Here is a 26,629-nt window from a genome sequence, read left to right as displayed (position 1 = left end):
CCTCTTTTGGGAGCTGAGCAAGCCCGTTGCTTTAGGGTACATCTCTGAGAGTCCAAATTTAGATGCTTTGTGACACAGACATGAGCCTGGTCTTAGGAGAGAATCCTAGATGGGCATGGGACATGAGTTGTTGTCTTCCCTTGGGACCAGAGAACTCAGGGCCGATTAGGGAGGTTTGGAGTTGGTTTTTCCATTTCTCTGAGAGAAAGGTGAATCTTGGGGATTAGGGTTGTGCATGTAAATCAAGTACTATGCCTTTTCACCTTCATAATTAAGGCTTGTGAAATCTCAAGAGTAAGCCCTGTTAAAAGGGGAACAATCACATCTTGTGCTGTTTACCTACCACCCTTGAAGTTCTGCAGGAAACGTAGAGAGGAAAAGGTGGGGCTTTGGTCTCAAACCCCAGGATTAAAAAAAAAAAATCCCCTGTTCTGCTGAGCTGGGCTCCTCCAAAGAGAAAGCTTTATTAGCTGAAAGAGGCCAGTTGCTTACTCTGCTCCATTCATGGCGGCCACACCCCATATCAGCCCGCTCCAGCCGGGGGAGAGGTCTGCAGCTGACTCAAGCCGAGCTGGGTGTTGGATGGCACCCATCTCCCACCCGCACAGTCAGGCCGCGCAGCTGCTCTCAGGCCCAGTTGACTTCATCAGCTGCAGGGAAATCTTGAGGGATCTCAAGAGCAAGCCAAAGCAAACAAGCCTGAAGGCCAAGCCTTCCTGTTCCCTAGCCATGTGGAAGGCTGTCACCTCCAGGGACCACCCTCGATTGCCTCCCATCCTTTAGCCAACTGCCAGACGCCCTGGAAGCACCACTCCCCGCACTGTGCCAAAAGTGACAGTATTCTTACTCCAGGGGAGGCAAGGCTTGCCTTGAGGGGAGGCAAGGCTGTTGTTAACCTGGGGACCACTGGTGGGTTCAGAGGGTCCTTAAAGGTCCTGAGACCAGGTATGTGTGCTCTTTTTGGGGGGGAAGGTCTAGAGTTTTCATCAGATTTCAAAAGTAGAGAAAATCCTTATAAAAAGTTAAAAAGATCACTGTGCTAGAGAGCAACACTAGTTATAACTGTCCTGCTGAAGAGTTTCAAAGAGTCCTTCCAATAATAATAATTCAACAAAGAGTTGAGTTCTCCATGCCTGGCTCAGTGCTAAGGGCTGGAGACACAACAATGAATAAGATCGGATGTGACCTATGTGTCATTGAAGGGCACAGATATAAATGAAATACACAAATGCATGTCTAATTCATTTACTTGTTTATTTATTAATTTATTATTTTAAAAAGTTTATTTATTTTGAGAAAGAGAGAGAGAGAGTGCAAGCAGGGGAGGGGCAGAGAGAGAGGGAGAGAGAGAGAGAATCCAAGCAGACTCCACACTGTCAGCACAGAGCCCCACGCAGGGCTTACAGCCACAAGCCATGAGATCATGACCTTAGCCAAAATCAAGAGTCAGACACTTAACCAATTGAGCCACCCAGGTGACCTGCATGTCTAATTTAAAATCAAATGCAGTTCTGAATTTCAGAACTTGATTCTATGACACATAGAACAGTGGATGTTTAGTTTTTGTTTTTGAATGTTTATTTCTGAAGAGGTAATATACTCATGTTCAAAAATTCAAAAGAATTATACAATGAAACACACTCACCCCTGGCCACCCACCTACCATTATTCCCTAGCCTCTCCCTGGAGGCCATGCATGTTTTATAGACTGATGAGTGGGTGTTCTGCTATTAGACGGAGGGAGGGGAGAGGAGGGCGGAAAGGAGAAAACTTACCTGAGGATATGATGCTTGAAGTTTGAAGCATGAATGTGAAGGGAAGAAGACTGCAAAGGGTTAGGGGAAGCATTTAGATAGAGGCAATAGCTTATGCAAAGGCCCTGTAGCAGGAGACAGCTTGATGTATTAGAAAAATGAAAAGAAAGCCTATATGGCTGGAGTGCAGAAAGCAAGGGGAGGAGAGGTCTGGGATGCTGCTGGGTGGGGAGCATGCAGTCTTGTAGCTCTCAGCATTGTGGACTTTCCCCTAAGATCCTGGGAAGCCACTGAATGATGAGAGGAGAGAACCTTCAATCATACTTGCATTTTGAAAATGCTATTCTGGCTATAGTATGGAGAATGGATTGGACGAGAGAGCAGTTAATGTGCTTATTTAGTGCAGGTGAGAAATGATGTGGCTACATATATTGCAAGAAATGTATTGGTATAAAAGTTTCCTGCTTCTGAAAAATGTTGACAAAGTATTTGTTTCAGTTCTCTCAACTGAGCGGAAGAAAATTCCATAATAAGAGTTTGCTTAGAACATAGTTATTTGGTCCGTGCATGTGGCCAAACTGACAGGATAATTTAACATCTGTAAAAGGTTGATGGACGAGGGGCTGAAGTCTCATAAAATCTTGCTACAAGTCTTTTGGTCCAGCCTCCCTCCTGACCACCCCCCGAGATATCTCCCCTGTTCAGGAGCCCTCCAGTGGCTGGAGGTCGTCACTGTTGTTACAAAGTTATAACAGAATGACCCTGTGGGTGACAGTGCACTAGTTAGGAAACCAACCACTACAACACCTGATGGCTGTAGTTGTTTTGGTATTTGCACACTTAACTTTCCTTCTCTTGACCCCCCTCCCCCAGAATGGCTTATTCTGAGGAGCAAGGAGGGGTCCCCTGTGGTTTCATCCGCCAGAATTCCGGCAACTCCATTTCCCTGGACTTTGAGCCCAACACGGAGTACCGGTTTGTGGAACAACTGGAAGAACGTTACAAATGTGCCTTCTGCCACTCAGTGCTTCACAACCCGCACCAGACGGGGTGCGGGCACCGCTTCTGTCAGCACTGCATCCTGTCCCTGAGGTGAGTGGGCAGGGCCTGCAGCTCTGGCCAGACCAGGCGTGGCTGTGCCTGGGATGGAAGTGTCGAACGTGGCCACTCGGCTGTCATTGTGGTTTTTGGAATTGCTGTGGTTGGCCGCAGAACCGCGAACGCGAGGAGGGGCTCTCCCAGGGGCTCTCTCTGAGAGCCTGAGGAATAACCTTTTTTTTTGGCCTCTCACTTATTGATAGTCACCTTTTTTTTCCCTTTAAAAAAAAATTCAATTCCTAGTAACTTCTTTTGAATCCATGTTTAATATCTAATATTGTACAGGTTGGAGAGTTCTATCTAGAATATGGACATTTATAAAATCAATTTCAAAATTTGTAATTTTTCTATATTTAAGACGAGAGCACATAAATGGTACTGTAGGGCTTAGAGAGGAAATATATTTCTCCTGTATGTTTGAGAAAATGTGAAGTCTTTTTCAAGAAAATCTAAGAAACATTATAATCCTACCCTGAGGAAAGAGGGCCTCATTTACTCTTTCATGCAGTGATTTACTGGTAACTAGGGATTTCCGGATTGGATCGCTGTAGTAATTTATCTATGCTGGTAGCTCTGAAAGTAAGCCTTGGGATCCATATTTGTTTTATGTTCTGCTTAAATCAGCAAGAATAATAAGTCTGATGGTGTGAAAAAATAATAAAAAATGAACGATAAGTAAAAAGATAAAAAAAATTCAAGCATAATTAACGTACAGTGTTCTGTTAGTTTCAGGTGTACGATGTAATGATTCAACAATCGTCTACATTACTCAGGGCTCATGATAGTCACCTTTTCTTGACATTCAGACCACATGCGAGGCAAACCTTGATGCACAGTCTGTGTTGGGAAGGACCTGCATCTCACGGGGGTCTGTGTAGTTGTTGCTCTGACTTTTCCTTGCCTTAAGGCAGAGGTGGTGTCGCATCCAGAATGGACCTCTCTGCAATGGATGCTGTCCACTTAGGGCAGTGGGAAAACCTGGGTCATACCATTTTGAGGGAGAAGACCAGGGAAGCTATGGAAGCAGGCTTTGGGGGGTTTTTTAGGGCACTAAGTAAGTTGTTTCCTACCAAGCTTGGAAAGAGGGTTATTACAGCACATTCTCGTTTATTCATGGGTTTGTCTATTCAGCACCTGTGTGTTCCAGGCACCTTGCTAAACTAAGCTTCAGTGTACAGAGAGGAAGAGCTGGAGGTCAGTGTGTAATGGGACCCACTCTCTGCCCTCCAGAACGCTCCAGTCTAGTGAAGAGACAGGTTGTGGCACAGTGGGATAAGCAAAAGACTGCCGTGGGAGCACCGGCAGGGGACATTTAACTCTGTCTGGGGGACTGACTATTTGACCTGCATCTTGGAGAATGAATGGGAGTTTTTTGGCAGACTGGGAAGGTGCTGAAACTGCAGTGGGAGGTGGGGGAGAGACACAACCTTCTTGGGGGAGGGAGCAGCAGGAGGGAAGATAGGGCCAGGTCTGTTCAGGGGAGCTGAAAGGGGTCAAGCATGGCTGGAGTGCTGGGGCTGCTCTTGGAAGAGTGTTTGAGGTCAACTCTTAATTCCAGCTCTATTTTTATTTTTCTCTCCAGAGAATTAAATGCAGTCCCACTCTGCCCTGTAGATAAGGAGGTTATCAAATCTCAGGAGGTAAGAAAATCACCGCTTTGGTTTAGCCGCTCTCTGAGTGATGGAGAAACCAGTGTCCTGGGTTGAACTGGATATAGAGGTTGGAGCAGTAGCGGGAGAGGGGGCCTTAGAGTCCACTTTCCTCTGGTGTGGGGTCAGGCCAAACCCTACTCCTACCACTGTTTCAGAGGCTTGTTTGGGTCTTTATTGATGCCTCTCCCCCTGCCCGCAACCAAATTTCTACTCTGCTCCCTCCTGATCCCCTTCCAACACCAGCTCCAGGTACATTAAGTTGCTTGGAGAAATTAAACATCCTGTTTCCTGGAATTCACTTTCTCCTCTAGTCAATTTCTAAAACTTCCTTTTATTATTATGTCTAACAATAGCTTTATTGAAGTATAATTCATATGCCATAAAATTTACCTTTAAAGTATATGTGTTTCTTGGAAAATAATAACATAAAGTAAAGTGTACATGTTTCTTGGGTGTATACTTCGGAGTGGAATTGCTGGGTCGTATGGTAATTTTGTTTAGGGCCATAATGGTAACTTTATGTGTAACATTCTGAGGAGCTTCTTCAGACGATTTTTCAAAGCAACTGCACCATTTTACCTTCCTACCAGCAGACTGTGAGAGTTCTAATGTCTCTAGATCCTTGCCGAAAGTTGTTAATAGCCATCATTTTGATTACAGTCTTTCTAGTGGGTACCTGTTTTGCTTTGCATTTCTCTAATGATTAATGATATTAAGCATCTTTTCATGTTTTTGTCTATTTGTGTATCTTCTGGGAGAAATGCCTTCTCAATTTCTTTGCCCATTTTTTAGTGGATTATTGGTCTTTTATTGTCGAGTTCTAGGAGTTCTTTATATATTCTGGATACAAGGCTCCTGTCGAATGTATGATTTGCAAATATTCTCCCATTCTATGAGCTGTCTTTTCACTCTTGGTGGTATCCTTTGAAGCATGAAAGCTTTTCATTTTGATGAGGTCTTACTTGTCTTTTGTTTGTTTTGGTCACTTGTTCTTTTAGTTGCATCTAAGAAACCATTACCTAACCCCTGATCATGAAGATTTTCTCCCTTAAAACTTCCTTTTGAGGTGGCTCAGTCAGTTGAGCATCTGACTTTGGCTCAGGTCAAGATCTCGCAGTCTGTGAGTTCGAGCCCCACATCGGGCTCTGTGCTGACAGCTCAGAGCCTGGAGCTGCTTCAGATTCTGTCTCCCTCTCTCTCTGCTCCTCCCCCGTTTGTGCACGTGTGCTCTCTCTCTCTCTCTCTCTCCCTCTCCCTCTCAAAAATAAATAAACATTAAAAAATTAAAAAAAAAAACTTCTTTTAAGCTCAGTTTTCTTCCTCTACAATTCTGTTACAGGACGTTCAAGCATCACCTCCTCCAGGAAGCTCCCTGAGCACTGGTCTAATGTACATGCTCCTTGTCTATGCTCTTATGTTGTGTTTTCCAAATGCCTAGTAGAGGACAGTGCCGTGCTTGTGTTTGCCTCATGCACTAGACCAGGGGTTGACATACTACAACATGAGATATGTTGAGACAAATCCAGCCTTCCACCTGTTTTTGTATGGCCCATGAGCTGAGAATGGTTTTCACATAAATCATTGAAAAAAATCCAAACAAGTGTACACAGGAACTCTGTGCTACTTTTGCACATCTCATGAGTATGTAAACTATTTCAAAACAAAAAAATATTTTATTAAAAAATTTTTTTAATGTTTATCTATTTTTGAGAGAGAGACAGAGACAGAGACAGAGAGAGTGAGAGTTTGAGCGGGGGAGGGACAGAGAGAGGGAGACACAGAATCTGAAACAGGCTCCAGGCTCTGAGCTGTCGGCACAGAGCCCGATGTGGGGCTCGAACTCACAGACCACGAGATCATGACCTGAGCCAACGTCGGATGCTTAACCGACTGAGCCACCCAGAAACCCCAACAAAAAATTTATTTTAAAAGTCAAAAGAAGAATAACGTTTTGTGACATGTGAAAATTATATGAAATTTACATTTCAGTGTCCATAAATGTTTTATTGGAACACAGCCAAGCTCATCCATTTAAGTATTGTATGCAGCAGAGTTGAATAGTTGCAAAAGAAAACATTGCATTGTGGCCTGCAAAGCTGAAAATACTATCTGATCCTTTATGGAGAAAGTTTGCCAACCCCTGGTGTGTGCTGAAATAGCAAGTCCTCACAGCTTCAGTGACAGTACCTGATGACTAATACAAACTTTTATACTGTGACAGGAAGCTGAAAGCGTCACCCTCATCCACAGCCCACCTTCTGACCTTTGAGCATATGAGGTCAAGTGCACCATGAGATTCTCTTGCAGCCTACTGTGCTGAGCATTGAATTTCCTGGCCTGTATGTTCAGTGGCCTGTTGGAAATACGTATCTGAAAAAGCCTTTTCTTTTATGGTGGCGAATCTGATATTTCCATTCCAACCGCTGTCTGGAAGTTTCCACCTGACTTTTTTTTTTTTTTTTTTAATGTTTATTTATTTTTGAGAGAGAGAGAGAGAGACAGAGTGTGAGCTGGGGAGGGGCAGAGAGGAGAGGGAGACACAGAATCTGAAGCAGACTCCAGGCTCCCAGCTGTTAGCACAGAGCCCAACACGGGGCTTGAACCCATGAGCAGTGAGATCATAACCTGAGCCAAAGTTGGATGCTTAACTGACTGAGCCCCCCAGGCGCCCCTCCACCTGACTTTTGAGATGTATCTGAAGACCAAATTAATCATAGTTTCATTCACATTGCTCTGAAGCTTTGGAGTATATGAGACCTGTTGTGTTTCTCTTTTAGGTGTTTAAAGACAATTGCTGCAAAAGAGAAGTCCTGAACTTATATGTGTATTGCAAAAATGCTCCTTCATGTAATGCCAAGATTATTCTGGGGCGATACCAGGTGGGTGTTACTCATGACCAATATTTGCTTTGGCTATCTTTCCAGTGGCATGTATTGAACACCTTTATGTGACAGTTACTGGGCAAAGCATGATAGGGGGTTCATTGGGTTGCCCTCAGAGAATTCCTGTCTAGCAATACAGTTGGCTACAGTGCAGCACTCCAAGAGCTAAGTGTGGGTGAAGAGGTCCATCTCATATGGAATGCACGGAGGGCATACTATATGTGCTAGACCTACACTCTGGGTTAGGGGTCATTGACCCAAAAGAGAAGCTGTGGGACATGCTGAGCAAAAGGACATGCCAGTTCTGGGGAACTGTAAAAGATTTGGGGTCCCCAGGGTGGGAGCCAGGGCAGTCTGCACAAAGACACGTTTGCAAGCGTCCCTGCCCCAAAGCATTGGCAGATGCTGGTGGGTGTTTCCAGCAGCTGTGGGCCCCAGCCCGTTGGTTTATGATCCGAGGCATATAACATAGAGCAGAGCAGAACTAGGATGTGATTTAAAGGGGAAGTGTTGGTGTGAGCTGCAAACACACAAGGTGTAGGAGTAGTGAAGGGGAGTTTCTCTCACATGGAACTGCCCTACCTGGTTCTTCCAGCCAGCTGGGGAAGCTCGATAAATGGGAAGCTGGAAATGTGGCTGTGCCACGTCAGGCCCGTATCAGGTTTGATCACACTGTGCAGGAATAAGAAGCGGGCATCTCTAGCTTCCAGAGAATTGCTTGGGGGCTGCTGAAATTTTGCTCTCCCACCCACATCTTTTGGAACACATTTCAGGTGATTCAGCCTTTTCTCCACCTTGCCTCCGAACCCCCCGGGCACTGAGCTTATAAATGAGTAAATGATTTCCTTGTTAACCCCAGGATTTCTTTGGAGGTTCACTGAACTTCTCCTGGGTTGATAGGCCCTGGAGCAAGGCCTCTTTTCCAGCTTTGTTGTCACTAAGGCTGAAAAGGAAATGAGGCTCAAATGGACCATCCATCCATCAGCTTTTGTGACCAGATCCGCACTTTCTAGAGAAGAGTGGCTGGTGTCTTTTCACCTGTTTCTTTTGTATTTCCCCTCACTCCTGCCTCCCCCCACCACCACCCTGGCTTCCAAAGGTGAGGTGAAGGTTCTCAGGCAGGAGAATCCTGATGGATGTTCACTATTTTGGTGAGAGCGGAGGGGTAGCAGCAGTGAATTTTGGAGAAGATACGGATTTCAACGGTCACTATTTGTTTCTTATTACTAAAGGTAAAGGAGAGTAGCTGTAATATTTATTTACCTCCTGTAGAAAAACTGGTTGGTTTTTCTCCTTCAGGAAGGGGGTCAGCAAAGTGTTTCTGTCAAAAGCCAGTCGGTAGATTTTTTAGGCTTTGCAGGCCATACAATCTGTGTATCAGCCACTCACCTCTTCCATTTCAGATGGAAAGCAGCCCCTGGCTGTATGTGAACAAATAAATATGGCTGTTCTCCAGAAAAACTTTATTTACAAAAGCAAGTAACAGGGCAGATTTGGCCCACAGGCCGGAGCTTGCCAACAGTATTGTAAGGGATCTTGCTGGGAATAACATCAATAGGGTTTTGATAACTTGTTAGCATCACAATAACTTGCAGTGATCCAAAGCATTTATTAAGATATATCTCCTGCTGGGGGCGCCTGGATGGCTAAGTGTGTTAAGTGTCCAACTTTGGCTCAGGTCATGATCTTACAGTTCCTGAGTTTGAGCCCCATGTCAGGGTCAGCTCAGATCCTGCTTCAGATCCTCTGTTTCGCTGTCTGTCTGCCCCTCCCCTACTAGCTCCCTTTTCCTTTCTCACTCTCAAGAATAAATAAACATTCAAAAAGAAAAAAAAAGGTATACCACCTGCTTTTCAAAATTGATACCATAAAGAATACTGGAACGAACACTGTCCATGTTATTGTTGTCTCGTATTCTGATTAAGAACATTTCCTGACTAACAAGCTTGACCACTCCCAGCTTCTCTTGGGCCTGTGATTCTGGTTTTGTTTTTTTTTTCCCCATCTGCTTTTTTTGACCACTCTGGAACAGCTCTCTCTCCCTCCCCTTTTTTCCTTTAATCCTTTTCCTTCCTTCATGTACTTAGGATATGCCCCACTCTTATTTGCTCTTTCCCTCCATCCCAGCTTTTACCATCTGCCATGCAGAGATTAGTACTTGGTGCTGGCAGTGGGGATGGAGGGTGCACAGAAGAAATTAAAAATGCCCTTGCAGGACTGGTAAATTACTCAGCAAGCCTAAGGAAAGTGTTTAGGAACTACCCTGCTAATTCGGGCATGTTACTAGATAATCTGAAATAGACTCAGCTTGCTTCCTTCTTCAGCCATCTTCCCTGTCCTCCTAACTCCTACCAAACAAGGCTAGCCATCACAGCCTCCGTCTGGGCAGCCCCATCTGTGCCCTCTCCTCTGCAGCCCTGTCTGCCCAGCTGCCCCCAGTGTCCTCCCTCCCTCTCTAGGCTTCCAGCTGGCTCCCCTCCCGCCGCCCTGGTCAGCGGGGCCCACTGGCCTGTGTTATCTGTTGCAGGACCACCTCCAGCAATGCCCGTTTCAAGCCGTGCAGTGTTCTAATGAGAACTGTCAGAAGCCAGTCCTTCGGAAAGATCTGAAAGAACATTTGAGCGCATATTGCCAGTTTCGAGAGGAAAAATGCCTTTATTGCAAAAAAGATGTGGTAGTAATCAATCTACAGGTAAAGAAAGAAAGAGAAAGAAAGAGACAGAGGAAGAAAGAGAGAAGAGAGAAAGAGAAAGGAAGAAAGAAAGAAAAGAAAGAAAGAAAGAGAAAGAGAGAAAGAAAAGAAAGAAAGAAAGAAAGAAAGAAAGAAAGAAAGAAAGAAAAAGAAAGAAAGGGAAAGAAAGAAAGATTGTCTTTTATGGGACTAAATTCTACCTGAGTGGTCACAGTGAATTTATTTTTGTACAGAAATAGGTCCAAAGAATTATCTTAGAGTTCTGTAAAAAGCCGAAAACCTTGCTGGTAGGACACTACTCATTTATCATTGGTGAAAGCACTGTTTGAGCACCTACTAAGTGTGATTGTGCAAAGAGCAGTGCTAGGTGCTGGGTCATGAGGAGGTGACGATATTGTGTCCTCAGGGTGCTTCAGTCCATCTGGAGTGGCAGGATGTAGGCAGAAAGAGAGTGTGCTGTACTTTTCACATGTACCAGAGGAGCCATACTGATGACTCACAAAGTTTGCCCTCAGTGAGTCCTGCGCCCTCTGACCTTCTTTTGGAATATTTGGAAAATTGAATTAATTTACGTGAAGAAAGCGGCCATCTTTATTTAGTCCTTTTTGGAACTAGGCTGTACCTTCCTGTAGAGGGCAAGCCACATAACACAGATCCCCAGAGACCTATGCATAAACCCTGTGAGGCCATAGTAGGGAACCCTGGGAAGCGCAGTTTGGCTCTGTTTCATCACACTTTCTCTGTTTCAGAATCATGAGGAAAACTTGTGTCCTGAGTACCCAGTATCTTGTCCTAACAAGTGTTTGCAGATGATTCCAAGATCTGAGGTAACTGTAAATGATTCTCTTAGATTTTACGTAAGGTAAAGTTTTAGTAACCAATGTGGTATGTGTTTGATAAAATCCCACAGGCAGAAGCCCAAGGTTTAAATAACCCCACGACAGCCGTATCTCTGTGTTCCCTTCCCTTTTCCCTGAGAATTCTTCTCGGTTTTTACCACAGCTCTCCTTCTGCCAGGCCTCAGCATGGCTTTTCCTGTTCTGTTCCCTCCCTTTTTCCCAAGCCACCCTTGGTCCCCTGCACGCTGCAGTTCTATCAGGCAGTTGGAGAACTGGTGATGAATTTCTGTGGCGTGAGGCTGTCTGTTTCGTAGGTGGATGAACACCTCGCTGTGTGTCCTGAAGCTGAACAAGACTGTCCTTTTAAGCACTATGGCTGTACTGTAAAGGTATGGAATGCCGTTTTGTTTCTGCCCCTGCCTTCTACTGTATCGTTTATTTGGCAGGCTTATTTCACTCTTTGATTCCATTCAGGATGCAGAAGGACATTCACTTTGGAGAACTTTTAGACTGGCAATTTCAGTCAGGGTTCTCCAAAGAAACAGAACCAATGGGAGATACATACCTACCTATACATACAGAGACTTACTTTAAGAAATTAGCTTATGTGACTGTGGGAACTGGTGAATCTGATTATTTGCAGAGCAGACCAACACTGTGGAAACTCAGGCTGGAGTTTCTATGTTGCAGTCTTGAGGAGAAGTGCTTCTTTTTTATTTTTTTTTTTAACATTTATTTATTTTTGAGACAGAAAGAGAGAGAGACAGAGCATGAACGGGGGAGGGACAAAGAGAGAGGGAGACACAGAATCGGAAGCAGGCTCCAGGTTCTGAGCCCAGAGCCCGACGTGGGGCTCAAACTCACGGACAGCGAGATCGTGACCTGAGCTGAAATCAGACGCTTAACCGACTGAGCCACCCAGGCACCCCGAGGAGAAGTGCTTCTTGAGGAAACCTTATTCTTTCCTCTTAAAAGGTGGTTGGATGAGGACTTCCCACATTACGTAGAGTAATCTGCTTTACTTAAAGTCAACTGATTTGTAAATGTTAATCTCAGCTACAAAAGTTCCTCACAGTAACATCTAGATTAGTTTTGACCAAACAACTGGGCACCGTAGCCTAGCCAAGCTGACACATAAAATTAACCATCATGGTAATTATTTCTAATTCAGACTCCACTGCGTCTACCAGATTTTGAGACTTTCTGGAGTCATCCTTCTGATGATTATAAATCTCGGTTTTATGGTACCCCTTCTATTACCACATATTTTGAGATGGAATTGATTTGAAATCATGTTTTAAAATGTATTGGGGCGCCTGGGTGGCTCAGTCGGTTAAGCGTCTGACTTCGGCTCAGGTCATGATCTCAAGGTTCATGAGTTTGAGCCCCGCATCAGGCTCTGTGCTGACAGCTCAGAGCCTGGAGCCGGCTTCGGATTCTGTGTCTCCCCCTCTCTCTGCCCCTCCCCTGCTTGTGCTATCTCTCAAAAAATGAATAAATGTTAAAAAATATATATTTTTTAAATAAAAAAATAAAATGTATTTTATTACCTGTTAAACACCTTTAAAAATGTTATTTAATCAATTTATAAAATATACAAAGAAAAGAAAGTTTGCTTTCTACCTCATTTTAACAGATTCTTGATGGATCAAACTTTTAGGCATTAAGATATACCATGCACTGTATTGTTTCATACTTTGTGTACATCTAAAATTACTCCAAATTAAAAGTTTATTTTAGGGGCACCTGGGTGGCTCACTCGGTTGAGCACCCAACTCTTGGTTTTGACTCAGGTCATAGTCTCATGGTCTTGTGGGTTCAAGCCCTGCATGGAGCCTCGCACTGACAACACAGAGTCTGCTTGGGACTCTCTCTCTTTCTCTCTCTCTCTGCCCCTCCCCCACTCACTCTGTCTCTGTCTCTCAAAATAAATAAATAAACTTTAAAAAAAAGTTTATTTTAAAAATCATAAAAAATACTAGAAGAAAAGGTGAGTGGATTTTTTTATTCTTGATATAAAAGTCTTTCTTAGATGACTAACACAAAACCAGGAGCTATAATTTTGATGTTTAACCACAAATATTTTAAACTTTTATATGATTTTTAAAAATACCATAAGTAAAATCAAATGGCAAACCACAAACTGGAAGTAAATATTTACAACATATGACAAGACAAAAAAGGATATTTTCCTTAATATATTAAGAATCATTACAGTAGGCATAGGAATATATGAGTAGTTTCAGAAAAAAATTCAATTGACTAACAGATGTAAGAAAAGACACTCAATCTCACTCCTAAATGTATATTATAACAAGAAATATAACTTTCACCATCAAATTGACAAAGATTAAAACAACTTACAATATCCCAACTTTTTCTGAGGATAGTTTAGTTATATCTATGAAAAGTGAGGGGCACTTGGCTACCTTAGTTGGTAGAGCATGTGACTCTTGATCTCAGGGTTGTGAGTTCAAACCCCACGTTGGGCATAGAACTTACTTATTTTTTTTTCTTTTCTTTTCTTTTCTTTTCTTTTCTTTTCTTTTCTTTTCTGAGAGAGAGAGAGAGGGTGCAAGTGAGCAAAAGGCAGAGAGAGAGAGAGAAGCAGGGGTCACCCAAAGCGGGGCATGAGCTCACCTGACGTGGGACTTGAACTCATGAACCATGAGATAATGACCTGAGTGGAAGTCAGATGCTTAACAACTGAGCCATCCAGGCACCCAGAGCTTAGTTTAAAAAAATAAAATATAGGAGCACCTAGGTGGCTCAGTCGGTAAAGCGTCCAACTTCCACTCAGGTCATGATCTCATGGTTTGTGAGTTCGAGCCCCGCGCTGGGCTCTGTGCTGACAGCTCAGAGCCTGGAGTCTGCTTCAGATTCTGTGCCTCCCCCTCTCTCTGCCCCTCCCATGCTCATGCTCTGTCTCTGTCTCTCAATAATAAATAAATGTTAAAAAAAATTTTTTTTAATAAAAAAAATAAAATACAATAAAATAAATTTTTTGTTAAAAAAAAAAATAGTGAGCCCATACAGTGGCCTTGTAATTCTATTGCTAGGAATTTATCTCACAGAAATTCTTTCATAAGTATGCAATGATTACACGCATATACAAACCCTCACACAAAGCTGTTTATGTAGCAAAAGACAACAAAAAACTAAAAACCTCTAAGTCCATCACTAAAGTACTGGCTATATAATTTTTATTATATATTATAATATATTATTTATATTTTGGAATACCATGCATCTGATAAAAAGAATGAGGTATGTATTTTTAAAAATTAAATATGGTTATGATCTCATTGAGTTAAAAATGTGTATATATCTTCACTGACTCTGGTGAGTGAGAGACTTAGCAAATTGGATGCGGTGCTGGAAAGAAGAGGACTTTTGCTTTTCATTCTATATCTTGCTGTATTGTTTCACATGAGCATCCATTTCTCTTTTTTTTAATTTTATTAAAAAAAATTTTTTAATACGAAATTTATTGTCAAATTGGTTTCCATACAACACCTAGTACTCATCCCAACAGGTGCCCTCCTCAATGCCCATCACCCACCCTCCCCTCCCTCCCACCCCCCCATCAACCCTCAGTTTGTTCTCAGTTTTTAAGAGTCTCATATTTTGGCTCCCTCCCTCCCTCCCCTCCCCCATGGTCTTCTGTTAAGTTTCTCAGGACCCACATAAGAGTTAAAACATATGGTGTACGTCTTTCTCTGTATGACTTATTTCACTTAGCATAACACTCTCCAGTTCCATCCACGTTGCTACAAAAGGCCATATTTCATTCTTTCTCATTGCCATGTAGTATTTTGTTTTAACGTTTATTCATTTTTGAGAGACAGAGAGAGACATATCATGAGAAGGGAAGAGGAAGAGAGAGGGAGACACAGAATCTGAAACAGGCTCTAGGTTCTGAGCTGTCAGCACAGAGCCTGACGCGGGGCTCGAACTCACGGACTGTGAGATCATGACCTGAGCTGAAGTCAAATGCCCAACTGACTGAGCCACCCAGGTGCCCCTACATTTCTCTTATTTTAAGAACCTATTTTAAAAAATGCATATTGTGGGAACGTTTAAAAAAAATCATTGGAGTCCACAGATTTTCACATATCAAACCAGTGACAGTCTTGGCTACAAAAAGGATAAGGTTTACCTTTTTAGTGCATGAAATATGGCATTGCTTTCCAGCTCTGAAAGGAATCTTCCTAATAGTTAGGCCTAAACTCCCAGTTGGGCTGTAGTCTAGACCTTCCAGGATGAAAAGGAAGAAAAGGAGGAGGAAAGGTATTCTCTAGAAAAGGGGCCAATCCTAAACTGAAGGAAAATTGTTGATAAATGTATGCTTTGGTCCACAGATCACCCAGAACATCTACCATTTGCTTTTACTAGTAATATAGGCAGTTTGCAATTCGGTATTTTAATCATCAGGGAAGAAGTAACCCTTTATTCTTATAAACCTGTTATTTGATTTTGAGGGCAACAAATTTGCCTGGGCTGAAATTACAATCAGGTTGCATGCCTGTGGCCTTTGATAGAAGACAGCATGGAAATGTGTGCTTGGTAGGAGAGAGAACTAACCTAGGCTTGAAACTGATCTGAAGCTAACCTGCCAAAGAGATAGGTTTTGTGTGGGAATAGTTGACAGAGGATAACTACACTTGACCCACGGTCACACATTCCCAGCACAAGGAAGGAAATCCGCATTGAAATTTTGACAGTGGCCCGATTCTCTGTTTCTGTAAGTTTAAAATTGTCTCATGGGCACTGTAGAATCCTGTGGCTGGGAAAGGGACCTGGAGGGGCTGTTTCTCCTGCAACTCAGCTTCAGACAAGCAAGCAAAATTGTTAAGGTCTGCTTTAGCAGAATATCTCGCCACCACCTTCATGTTTGGAGCTTTTCAGCAGCCTGACTTCCTTTCCTCTTCACATTGAAGGATAAACGGGGGAACCTGCTGGAGCATGAGCATTCAGCCTTACGGGACCACATGCTTCTGGTTTTAGAAAAAAACTTCCAGTTAGAAGAACAGGTAAATATTCAAGAATTCAGATATAAGGGGAGGCAGCGCAACCACTGGGGCTGGTAATCGTTGGCTTTTTATAGTCTCCTCTGTTTCAGTACATGTCTACTGGAGGTAGATGGTTTTCTACTAAGTGGCCAGGCAGACCCATAGGATTATAGAATATTAGAACTGGAAGGTGCCTTTGAGATCTCTGGACCCAACCCTTTCATTCAGCAGATGAAATAACTAAGCTCAAAGAAATTTTGATGTGTTTGTAACTTGTAAATGGTAGAATTTACTCTCAAACCCATGTCCCCTGATTCTTAGTCTAGAAATACCACACTGTCTCTGCAGCCTATCCACACGCCTTTTGGTTAATATCTGGCACCTAGTAGGTGACTAGCAGGTGCTTGATGTTTTTTAATTAGACCAATCTTACCATGAAGCAATAGTTAACTATCTGTTCTAGGCATTTTGGGTTTTATATATTTTGTAGTAAGTCTTAACTCCTGCCTATGAAAAGCTTTGCAGCCTGATAAATGCATACATACATATGTATTTCACTGAGTTGTGATTACCAAGTGAAATTATGTGTGCAAATGCCTGCCACAGTCCCTGGAATATTCATAATGGACTCCAAATGCTGATTCTATTGAGTAATTATTATAAAAGTTAATTATTTTGTTAGAACATCTCAGAGGATCAGACTTCTCAAGCCCATGTCAGGAAGAGAGGGAGCTGAATTCTATTATTGCCAATTAGTTTATGGTGTCTAATTCCATATTAAAGTAGGTATGTGAGTTCCAAGGTCAGACCCTGGAGAAAAGTGCGAAGACCACTCAGACCGTGACTTTGGTAGAGGGCACGCTGCCTGATAACCATTCCTAAGTTCTTTCTGTACCACTTGCCTCATCCATCCATCCATCCATCCATCCACTCATTCAACAAACACCTGCCATACATCAGCTATGAGGTGTGTTGCTAGGGGCTCTGAGTCAGGAAAGACACAGCTTCTGCCCTAGAAGGACTCACAATGCAAAAATGCAAATAGATAAGTTGCCGTGCCATAGGATATGCTGTTACTCAGTCTGGGGTACAGAGGCTGCAGCAGTTTGCTCTGTGGGATTTGGGGAAAGCTCTTCAAGGTAGCACATCCGAGCTTCATTTTGAAGGAAGAAAAGATTTGTCAACTTAAATGTTGTGGGGAAAGAACGTTCCAGAAAAGGAAAGCTTGTGCCAAGACCAGGAATTATGAGAGAGGCTGATGGTTCAGGGAACTGGGGTTTTGGGGTGGTGAGGCTCCTGAACATGAGCTAGAAAGAGCTGGAGACTGGTGTGCTGGGTGCAGATTGCAGTGGCCTTCCATGTAAGCTAAGAGGTTGCAGATACTGTACATTCAATTATTATTTTTTATTCATTCATATCTGCTTTGTTTCAGAAAGGATTTAAGGGCCAAAGTTTGAACTAATGTTTGTCAGTAATAGGGGAGCTAATGGAGGTTTCGAGATAAGAAAATACAGGTTTCCCACACAATGGGAAACAGAGCAATCCTATGGAACCTTTCATAAGCCAATGTCGTGTAAAGCAAAGAAGCAACTACCATTTCATAAAAGCGAAGATCCTCTTTGATTTCTTTCGGTTAGTCAAACAGGCACTAACGCAGGTCTTTCATGAAAGCAAAGTGGCATAAAGTAAAGTTTTGGATGGTGGGGGCAGGCGAAGACCACTACTTGGCTGGCTAATTGTTTGGCTTTAAAAAGTAAGATAGCTGGTGGTAGCACAGAAGATGGATAGAGGGAGAGGAGAGCATGAGGACAGGGGGACCAGGCAGAAGGATGTTGTCATGAACTAGGCAATGTAGCAGTAGAGCCTGGCAGTTGAACAGTGAGGGCTCTGGAGCCAGAATGCCTGGTTTTGAGACCTGGCCCCACACTTGCCATATGAGTTTGGACAAGCTACTTAACTCCGCTCTTCCCCAATTTCCTCATTCATAAAATGGGGCTGTTGGAAGGGTTAAATGAGCTAATATATTTAAGCTCTTAGCACAGTGGCAATGTAATAAGCAGTTGAAGGCAAGATACTGGAAGTGATGGTGCTGGTGGCTCAGCCAAGGCTGTGTCTGGGGATGGGAAGGGCATTGAGAGACACTCCAAGGTCACAGTGGCAAGCTGTAAGTTTAGAAGGCAGAGAACATGGAATTATTATCTGAGATGGACACTGCAGGACAAGTAGAGGTTAGGTGGAGGGAGAAGACACTTATCAGGGAGATATGTCTACCATGTAGGTGGAAATCAGCTCTCAGGATCTAAATGGAAGATTCTGGGGCCAGAGAGCAGATGGTTGTTGCAACCATTTGTTCATTTATAAAACACGTATCCAATGCCCTCTGTGTGCCAGGCACTGTGCAAGGCTTTGGGGATGAAGAAATAAGGGAGATGTAGCCTCAATAGTTTAGTGGAGGAAGAGACCAAAACAACCCAAAAAAGCAATAAGAGTAATGAAGGTAACTTAAATGCTAGAGTGTAGTCAGGGGGTCTTAGAACTTGAGAGATGACCTAGGTAGGTGATACTAGTGAAGAAGTGTTTCTGAGAGAAACTGTCCTTGAGTAGAGGCTTAAAAAGTGGTAGTTTCTAGATGGAGGAGGAAGTGTGTGAGAGACCAGGACTCGATGGACAATAGAAGTGTGTAGGCTTGCAGGGCAGGGCACAGGTGGGATGGGAATAGGCAGCAGGCTGAGAAAGTAGCCAGGGGCAGATCATGTAGGACCCTGTAGGGTCTGTAAAAGAAGGCCACTAAGGATAAGGTGGGGGGGGGGGGGAGTGACAAGATCGATTTGTCTCTGGTTACAGCATGAAGGATGAATTGGAGAAAAACAAGTGTAAAGAAAGGGAGAGCATCATTTGTTCATACTAAAAATATTTATCAAATACCTGCTGATGCCAGGCACCAGACCAGTTGCCAAGGTTACAGCAGACTGTGGGACATGCGTCCCAATTCCCATAGAGCTTCCCATCTGGCAGGAGTGCGAGGGATGGTGTAGGACAGGTGGGAAGCTGTTGTAGCAGCCCAGGTGAGAAATAAGGCTACAGTGAGTGTGAAACGAAATGAGATGAAATGAGAAGTAGATATAAGAATCGTTTGTTTTGTTGTGTGTCGGGAGTTTAAAGTTGGTAAGTGTTGCTGATTGAATGGATGAGGCGATAGGAGGAGGGTTGTCTAGGCTCACACGAAAGTTTTTGGTTATTTCCCTGAAATAATTACAGATTCTAAGAGCATATCATGTTTTGCCTACCACTTGCTAAGCTAGCTGTATGCTGGGCAGGTCACTTAAACTCTCTACCTCTGTTTCCTTATCTATAAAACGGAACTGATCATCATACCCAACTCATAGGGTTTTTTGAGAATTAAGAGAGCTAATGAATACAAGGGTATGACAGACATTCAGCAAATGTCAGCTATTACTATTGATACTGTGCAGATAGCATCTGCTGTGCTGTGATGATCAGTACTGTGTGGTTGTTTAATAAGTGCATACTGAATGAATGAAGAGAACTAGTTCAGTAAATTTTGTCAAGTGATGTCACTATCATTAGATGAACCATCATAGCTGGTTAAGCTATGAAAAAGACTGATGAGAAATCTGTGGATCTGGTTTTTTTGAAGCACCTACAAATATTATATAGAAATCTACCTGTAAATATTTTCCTAGAAATACATGTATGTATTTTTCTTTTTTTTAATTTAATTTATTTATTTATTGAAATTTATTTAAATTCAAGTTAGTTAACATATAGTGTAGTAATGCTTTCAGGAGTAGAATTTAGTGACTCATTACTTACATATATATTTTTCTAGAAACACTTTCTTACTGCAATATTTTTCTAGACTTGTATTTAAATTATTTTAACTTGTATACATACACTTAAATGATCTCATTCCCATTTCTGTTATTAGATTTCTGATTTATATAAGAGCCTAGAACAGAAAGAAAGTAAAATCCAGCAGTTAGCAGAAACAGTAAAGAAATTCGAAAAGGAGTTCAAGCAGTTTGCACAGCTACTCGGCAAAAATGGAAGCTTCCTCTCAAACATCCAGGTGAGAAATGGCCTCTCTATTCATAGCCAAGATCTGGCCTTCAATTGGCAGTCAGGGTTTCTCTTATAACTTCTTAAGTGGAGATAATTTCAAATGTAAAGAAAAGCTATAAGAATAAGATAGTGCTTAAAAATACCCATGTATTCTTGGGGTGCCTGGGTGGCTCAGTCAGTTAAGTGTCAGACTTCAGCTCAGGTCATGATCTCATAGTTGGTGAGTTTGAGCCCCATATTGGGTTCTCTGCTGTCAGCATGGAGCCTGCTTTGGATCCTCTGCCCCTCCCCTGCTTGTGCACATGCTCTTTCTCTCTCTCTCTCTCTCAAAAAAAAAAAATCTGTGCATTCTCCGCCCAAATTCACCCATTGTTAGTATTTTGTCCCATATCTCTCTACATCTCTGTTGCTGTATGTATATGTACTTTCTGAAGCATTTGAGAGTAAGCTGTATATATATTATGGCCCTGTACCTATACACACTTCACTATGTATTTCATAAGAATAAAGATCTTCTTTTACATAACCCCAGTACATTTAACAATGTCAATAAGTTAACTAATATAATTATGTAATTATATTATATTTATTTATGTTATATCTAATTATAATAATATAACTAAGGTAATTAACAGAATTGACATAATACTTTATATAATTTATGGAAATTAGGGTTATAATTGATGTTAGGCCAATATTAGTTCCTTTATGTAAGATTCATTGAGTGTATCCATAGTCAACAAAGTGAAATATTAATTCCCTTGGGAATAAAATGCTTTATTTATTTAAAAAAATTTTTTTTAATGTTTATTTTTGAGAGAGCAACAGCATGAGCAGGGGAGGAGCAGAGAGAGAGGGAGACACAGAATCTGAAGCAGGCTCCAGGCTGTGAGCTGTCAGCACAGAGCCTGATGCAAGGCTCAAACTCATGAGCTGTGAGATCATGACCTGAGCCAAAGTCGGACTCTTAACCCACTGGGCCACGCAGGTGCCCTGGGAATAAAATGCTTTAAACACTAAAATGTATCAAAAATTACTTGCAAATCATGAATGTTAAGTAACCATAAACAGATTTCTAATGAATAGTATCTTTACTGTAGTTATAAAATTTATGGTAAAAAAAAATTTTAATGTTTATTTTTGAGAGAGAAGGACAGTATGAATGGGGCAAGGGCAGAGAGAAGGAGAGAGAGAGAGAATCCCAAGCAGGCTCTGCACTGTCATCATGTCAGCCTGATTGGGGGGGGGGGGGGGGCGTGCTTTGATTTCACGAACCTCGAGATCATGACCTGAGCCGAAGTTGGACGCTCAGCCGACTAAGCCACTCGGGCACCCCTGTGGTGAAAAGGATCTTAAGACCTGTGATATGGGTAGCATTTTGAAATGTGGACTATCCCAGAAAAATGCAGGCCATGTAATTTCCCCATACTTTGTCAGCACACTGTGTGTGTGTGTGTGTGTGTGTGTAGAAAAAAAGGAAATCTTTATTTGTTATTATCTCAATTCTGACCTTTTTCTAACACAAAACCAGTCAGAGTTAAGGTCCTGAGGGGCAAGTGTGGAAGAGAAGTATGGGTCTAGTTTTATTTAGTCTCTTCTACCCAGGTAGAGAATCTAAAGTTCAAGCCTTGCCTCATTGCACTTCTGGACCACTTTTAGGGCTCAGGCCAGAACAGATGGGTCTATTTCCAGCTCATTCTCTGCCTTCTAACAGAGCAGGCGTGGATCAGAATAGCCTCTGAGAAGGACGTGATTAAGGCAAGAGGAGAGACAACAGGAGAACAAAGATATAAAGATAAGTTAGAGCACCAAATGGATAGAAATTGAGGGAGGAGTATAAGTCAGATGAAGAGAAGTTCAAAAATTTGGAACAGGAGCTGTGACCGGAAGGAGGAGGAAGATACTAGGTAGTTCATCTCTCTGTGAACCTCACTGAATTTTATCTTCCAGACTGTGCATTTTTCATTGCATTAATTGATTAATTAAATGTGAAATGTTTGGGTTGAAAAAAATTCAGTATCAATGAATTACTAAGATATTAACTTTTTTTTCTTTTTTACATTATGATCCATGTTGTACTGAAAGGCTCTTGCCAGTCTCATTGACAAGTCTGCTTGGCTAGAAGCTCAAGTGCGTCAGTTATTACAAGTGGCTAACCAGCAACAAAATAAATTTGATCTGAGGCCTTTGGTGGAAGCGATTGATACAGTGAAACAGAAAATTACTCTGCTAGAAACCAATGATCAAAGACTAGGTATGGCACGTATTTTACTTCTCTTTGGATGAGTCTGTTGTCTGCATGTTTCTGGAACAAGCAAACACCTGGCCAGATGGAGAGTCGCAGCTGTCCAGGATAAACAATTGTCGAATCTGGTATTTGTGAAACAGAACAGCATGAGATTCTGGCCACTCGGGGGAAAATGATGGACGGTGATGAGCAGGGGCTGGAACAGGCAAAGGGTAGAAATGGGCCAGGAAATTCCAAAAACAGGGAGTGGTGGTTTTTAAGAAGAGTGGAAAATAATGAGAAAACTAAGGGAGAGATGTGGTGGAAACATTGTTTGAAGTATAGGAAAATCTGAAAGGGTTTGGCTATTTAAAAGCATCCCAGTTATTAAATAATGGGCCTCACCATGCTAATGCACACGAGTCAAATGCTGTGTGTCTTCTATACGCTTTGGTGAGCTTCAGTTCAAGAGTATGCATTTGGGTTTCCTTGGTGCTACTTTTGCCAAGACATGAGAGTCACTGAGTTAATTATTCATACAAATGATCCATTGGTGGACATTGAGTTCAGTTCATCTTTAGGATGTCAGAATTTTATTTTTCTCTTCAGATAACACAATTCCACTTTGGGCAAATTCTAAAGACAACTTTAAGGCCTATGGAATCTTTTTTCTTTCTTTCTTTCTTTGCAGTTGTTTTGGAAGGGGAGACCAACAAACATGATGCCCACATTAATATTCATAAAGCACAGCTGAATAAAAACGAAGAGCGATTTAAACTGCTAGAAGGTGCCTGCTATAACGGAAAGCTCATCTGGAAGGTGACAGACTATAAGACGAAGAAGAGGGAGGCACTCGATGGGCACACGGTGTCCATCTTCAGCCAGCCCTTCTACACCAGCCGGTGCGGCTACCGGCTCTGTGCTAGAGCATACCTAAACGGGGATGGGTCCGGGAAGGGGACACACCTGTCGCTGTACTTCGTGGTGATGCGAGGGGAGTTTGACTCACTGTTGCAGTGGCCATTCAGGCAGAGGGTGACCCTGATGCTTTTGGACCAGAGTGGCAAAAAGAACCACATTATGGAGACCTTCAAGGCTGACCCCAATAGCAGTAGCTTTAAAAGACCTGATGGAGAGATGAACATTGCGTCTGGCTGCCCCCGCTTCGTGGCTCATTCCACTTTGGAGAGCGCCAAGAACACCTACATTAAAGATGACACCGTGTTCCTGAAAGTGGCCGTGGATTTAACTGACCTAGAGGATCTCTAGTCCCTGTTTCTGGGGATGATGAAGGACTTGTTGGGTCCAGAACCATGGAGGAGGACACCTGTGATTATCATAGGGACTGACATTGAACTTAGTACACATTTGTATTTGGCTTCTTGCCACTTGGTGTTTGAAGGCAGTTTAAAACTTCTCAAGTGCTATCTTCTTTTACGTTTTACTCTATCCCAGTTTGAAACTTAAAACCTTAGAATATTCTCTCATTATTTATATTTTTATATTTCTTGAAAGATGTTAAGTTTCTTGAAAGTGAGGTCTGGGGCATATCTGTTTTACTGGTGCTTAGCATAGTGTCTCATCGTAGGCACTATGTGAAATGTTACTAAGGACACAGAGGAAGAATTGAAAATGCTTTGGTATTTTATTATTTGGCCTGCTGATTCTAGACCTGACCATAAGCCTGCAAAAGCCATCTTCCAGGGTAGACTATTCCAGTTAAGTAGTTGGGTGGTGTACTTTCAAAGACCATAAGCCCAGTTTGGACCAGACTTTATTTGGTCAAATACAAAATTTGTGGAAATTACTACACCTCTAAATATTTTCATTAAAAATTACCAGTAGTCACCAAGTACAGTTTTGCAAGGCTGTGTTAGAACTGGTGAATAGAGGAAGCATTTTCATTCTTCCTGCTGAAGTAAACAGAAAGTACTGCACTGTGTGTGTGTGTGTGTGTGTGTGTGTGTGCAGAGAGAGAGAGGGAGAGATAGTTTATACATATATATGGAGATATAGTCCTCCAACTAAAGCTCATATTTTATTAGGTACAACCATGTGAAAAAAAGCTGTTTTCATAGGTCAGAAAAGGTCAAGTATTAACAGTTTCATAAGGTTCAATTTAGTAGATACGTATGTACATGTATATGTATGTATACACCTAGTTTAAAAGTATGTTGGTAATAATAGTAAGTTACTGTGAGGATGGGTAGAATTTAGTACATGATGGAGAAAAATGTCATAAATGGATAAGAGGAACTTAAACCTAGGGAGAACACCATTATTATTCCTATGGTGTCAGAAGTATTCTCATCCCAAACTGATTGCTAAAAGCAGTATCTCCTATTCTTTTTGAAAGAACTTCTGAATTCATAAACTGATATGAAAATGGGCATTTATATAAACCTGTGACTTTTCTTGTTGAAGTTGTGAGTACTTTGTGAGGAACAGAAATGATTCTATTCTCACGCATCTGTCTGTGTGGGTCTATCTACGAGGGTGTGTGTACCAGTCAAGTGAATCCCAGTTTTCCTGAGCCCTCCTTTGTTGTTATGCAACTCAGTGTTTCCTGACATTCAAGCCGACTCCCTTGAGTGTGTGGGGATAAATTGCCCTGGGCTGAGGGCCACTTAATGCAGCTTACCCGAGTGAGGACCGTGTACCTTATAGCTTTTGAGCAGTCAATCTGATCGAAGAAACATGATTTTTATACCAGTGGCTTCTGGAATAATTGAGACTTTCTTAATCTCTTCTCTGAAAAATTTCAAGATGCTAAAGACTCATCTTGCAGAAATCATCCCAAAGACTTAAAGAAATAAGTTCACAATGGAAACATACTAAAGAACAACACTGTAGCTGCTGGTGAACTCTGGCACAATTGATAGTCAACAGATTGACCTCACACACACTCAGAAAGCATTTCTGTAGATCACACAGCCAGACCCAGTGGTTCTGTGTGTTTGTTTTCAATGTTCCTAATCCAGTCCAAGTCCTTGGGAGTAGAAGATCATATTGTTGTAATTAGTTTTAAGTGGGTATGAAAAACATTTTAAAGTGAATTTATCAAAATACTGGTTTTGTGTTCTAACCAACTTCTCTACATAAAAAGCTTTAATCATGGCATGGTTTGCTTATGAGTTCAGAGTCCCTTCATCATTGAAACAGTGATCATGAAACAAGGTATTACAGAGTAAAAAAGACTCCTTTCTCAAAAATAAGAGTTGTGATTTTTGTTTTATAGAAGTGGATCCATGTAAACTGTTTTTCCTCTTCTATGATCTGAGCAGTTATTTTTATTCTATGTCAGAAATATTTAAAGATTTTATTTTTTAAGTAATCTCTACACTCAATATAGGGCTCAAAATCACAACCCCAAGGGGCGCCTGGGTGGCGCAGTCGGTTAAGCGTCCGACTTCAGCCAGGTCACGATCTCACGGTCCGTGAGTTCGAGCCCCGCGTCAGGCTCTGGGCTGATGGCTCAGAGCCTGGAGCCTGTTTCCGATTCTGTGTCTCCCTCTCTCTCTGTCCCTCCCCCGTTCATGCTCTGTCTCTCTCTGTCCCAAAAATAAATAAACGTTGAAAAAAAAAAAAAAATTGAAAAAAAAATCACAACCCCAAGATCAAGAGTCCCATGCTCTACTGACCAAGCCAGCGGGGTGCCTCTATATCACAAATATTTAAATTCATTCTATTTTGGTTAGATTTCAATTCCTGATGAAAAGAAAAAAATAGGTGTAAGAGGGAAGTTAAGAAAGGCAAGTACAGGATTAAGGTAGGGTGGGGAGGTACTCTACATATGAATGCATATTAACAGATCTGAACTCTGACCCCTGATATCCAAATTTGATTTTTCAGAGAAACAAGAGATAGTCACAGCCAGTTCCAATTCACAGTGCCAATCTTGAGCACAACTAAACAGAACAGAGAGCACAAAGCCTTTGTGTGGTGCTTTGGGCAATCGGTCCACACTGCCAACTACCTCTTTTCTCTTAGAAAGTGGTTGGAGACATGGGTCTTAATTGTACCTAAGAATTCTGGGCTGGAGATAAAGCCTTGATGGATGCATAGTAGGGGACCCAGGTGGTGCAATCGCCTGAGAACACCACATTTTAGGGGAGGAGGGAGAGGAGATGAGGAGAAGTACCAAGGGAGGTAGGAAGGCAAAGAATGTCAGCAGGGCCACCCTGCCAACAGTGGTCCCTCGCAGCGTACCCCACAGCCAACTCTTAAGCTCACAGTCTGCCCCCTCCATGCCACTCCCTCCTCAGCCTTTGCCTTAAGCTGCAGGCTTAAATATCCAAGTACCTGCTGCACATCTGATCTTTCAAGTCCCATGGGTACCTTAAAGTACACTTCACCATAACTGAACTGGAGAGCTTCCCACTCTCCCCGC

The 26,629-nt window shown here is 42.3% G+C and overlaps 1 protein-coding gene across 2 annotated transcripts in view; it reads left to right on the top strand.

The window, feature by feature from the left end:
- The window catches only part of TRAF5 (TNF receptor associated factor 5), a 51,139-nt gene extending 25,532 nt beyond the window's left edge, over positions 1–25,607 (top strand). The window contains exons 2-11 of one of the 2 annotated variants that reach the window (XM_049634192.1): positions 2,628–2,846; positions 4,435–4,492; positions 7,282–7,383; positions 9,914–10,078; positions 10,828–10,905; positions 11,232–11,306; positions 15,858–15,950; positions 19,879–20,019; positions 22,098–22,266; positions 22,931–25,607. In XM_049634192.1, the coding sequence (XP_049490149.1) occupies positions 2,629–2,846; positions 4,435–4,492; positions 7,282–7,383; positions 9,914–10,078; positions 10,828–10,905; positions 11,232–11,306; positions 15,858–15,950; positions 19,879–20,019; positions 22,098–22,266; positions 22,931–23,508 (1,677 nt within the window). In that variant the 5' untranslated portion in view covers position 2,628 and the 3' untranslated portion in view covers positions 23,509–25,607. The remainder of the gene's footprint in view (positions 1–2,627; positions 2,847–4,434; positions 4,493–7,281; positions 7,384–9,913; positions 10,079–10,827; positions 10,906–11,231; positions 11,307–15,857; positions 15,951–19,878; positions 20,020–22,097; positions 22,267–22,930) is intronic. The other variant, XM_049634193.1, reaches the window with a different exon arrangement.
- Positions 25,608–26,629: the final 1,022 nt, after the last annotated feature.

This window comes from Panthera uncia, chromosome F1 (assembly GCF_023721935.1).
Source record: "Panthera uncia isolate 11264 chromosome F1, Puncia_PCG_1.0, whole genome shotgun sequence".
Lineage (NCBI taxonomy): Eukaryota > Metazoa > Chordata > Mammalia > Carnivora > Felidae > Panthera > Panthera uncia.
The sequence above is the reverse complement of the archived record's forward strand: the minus strand, read 5'-3'. Positions and strand labels throughout refer to the sequence as shown.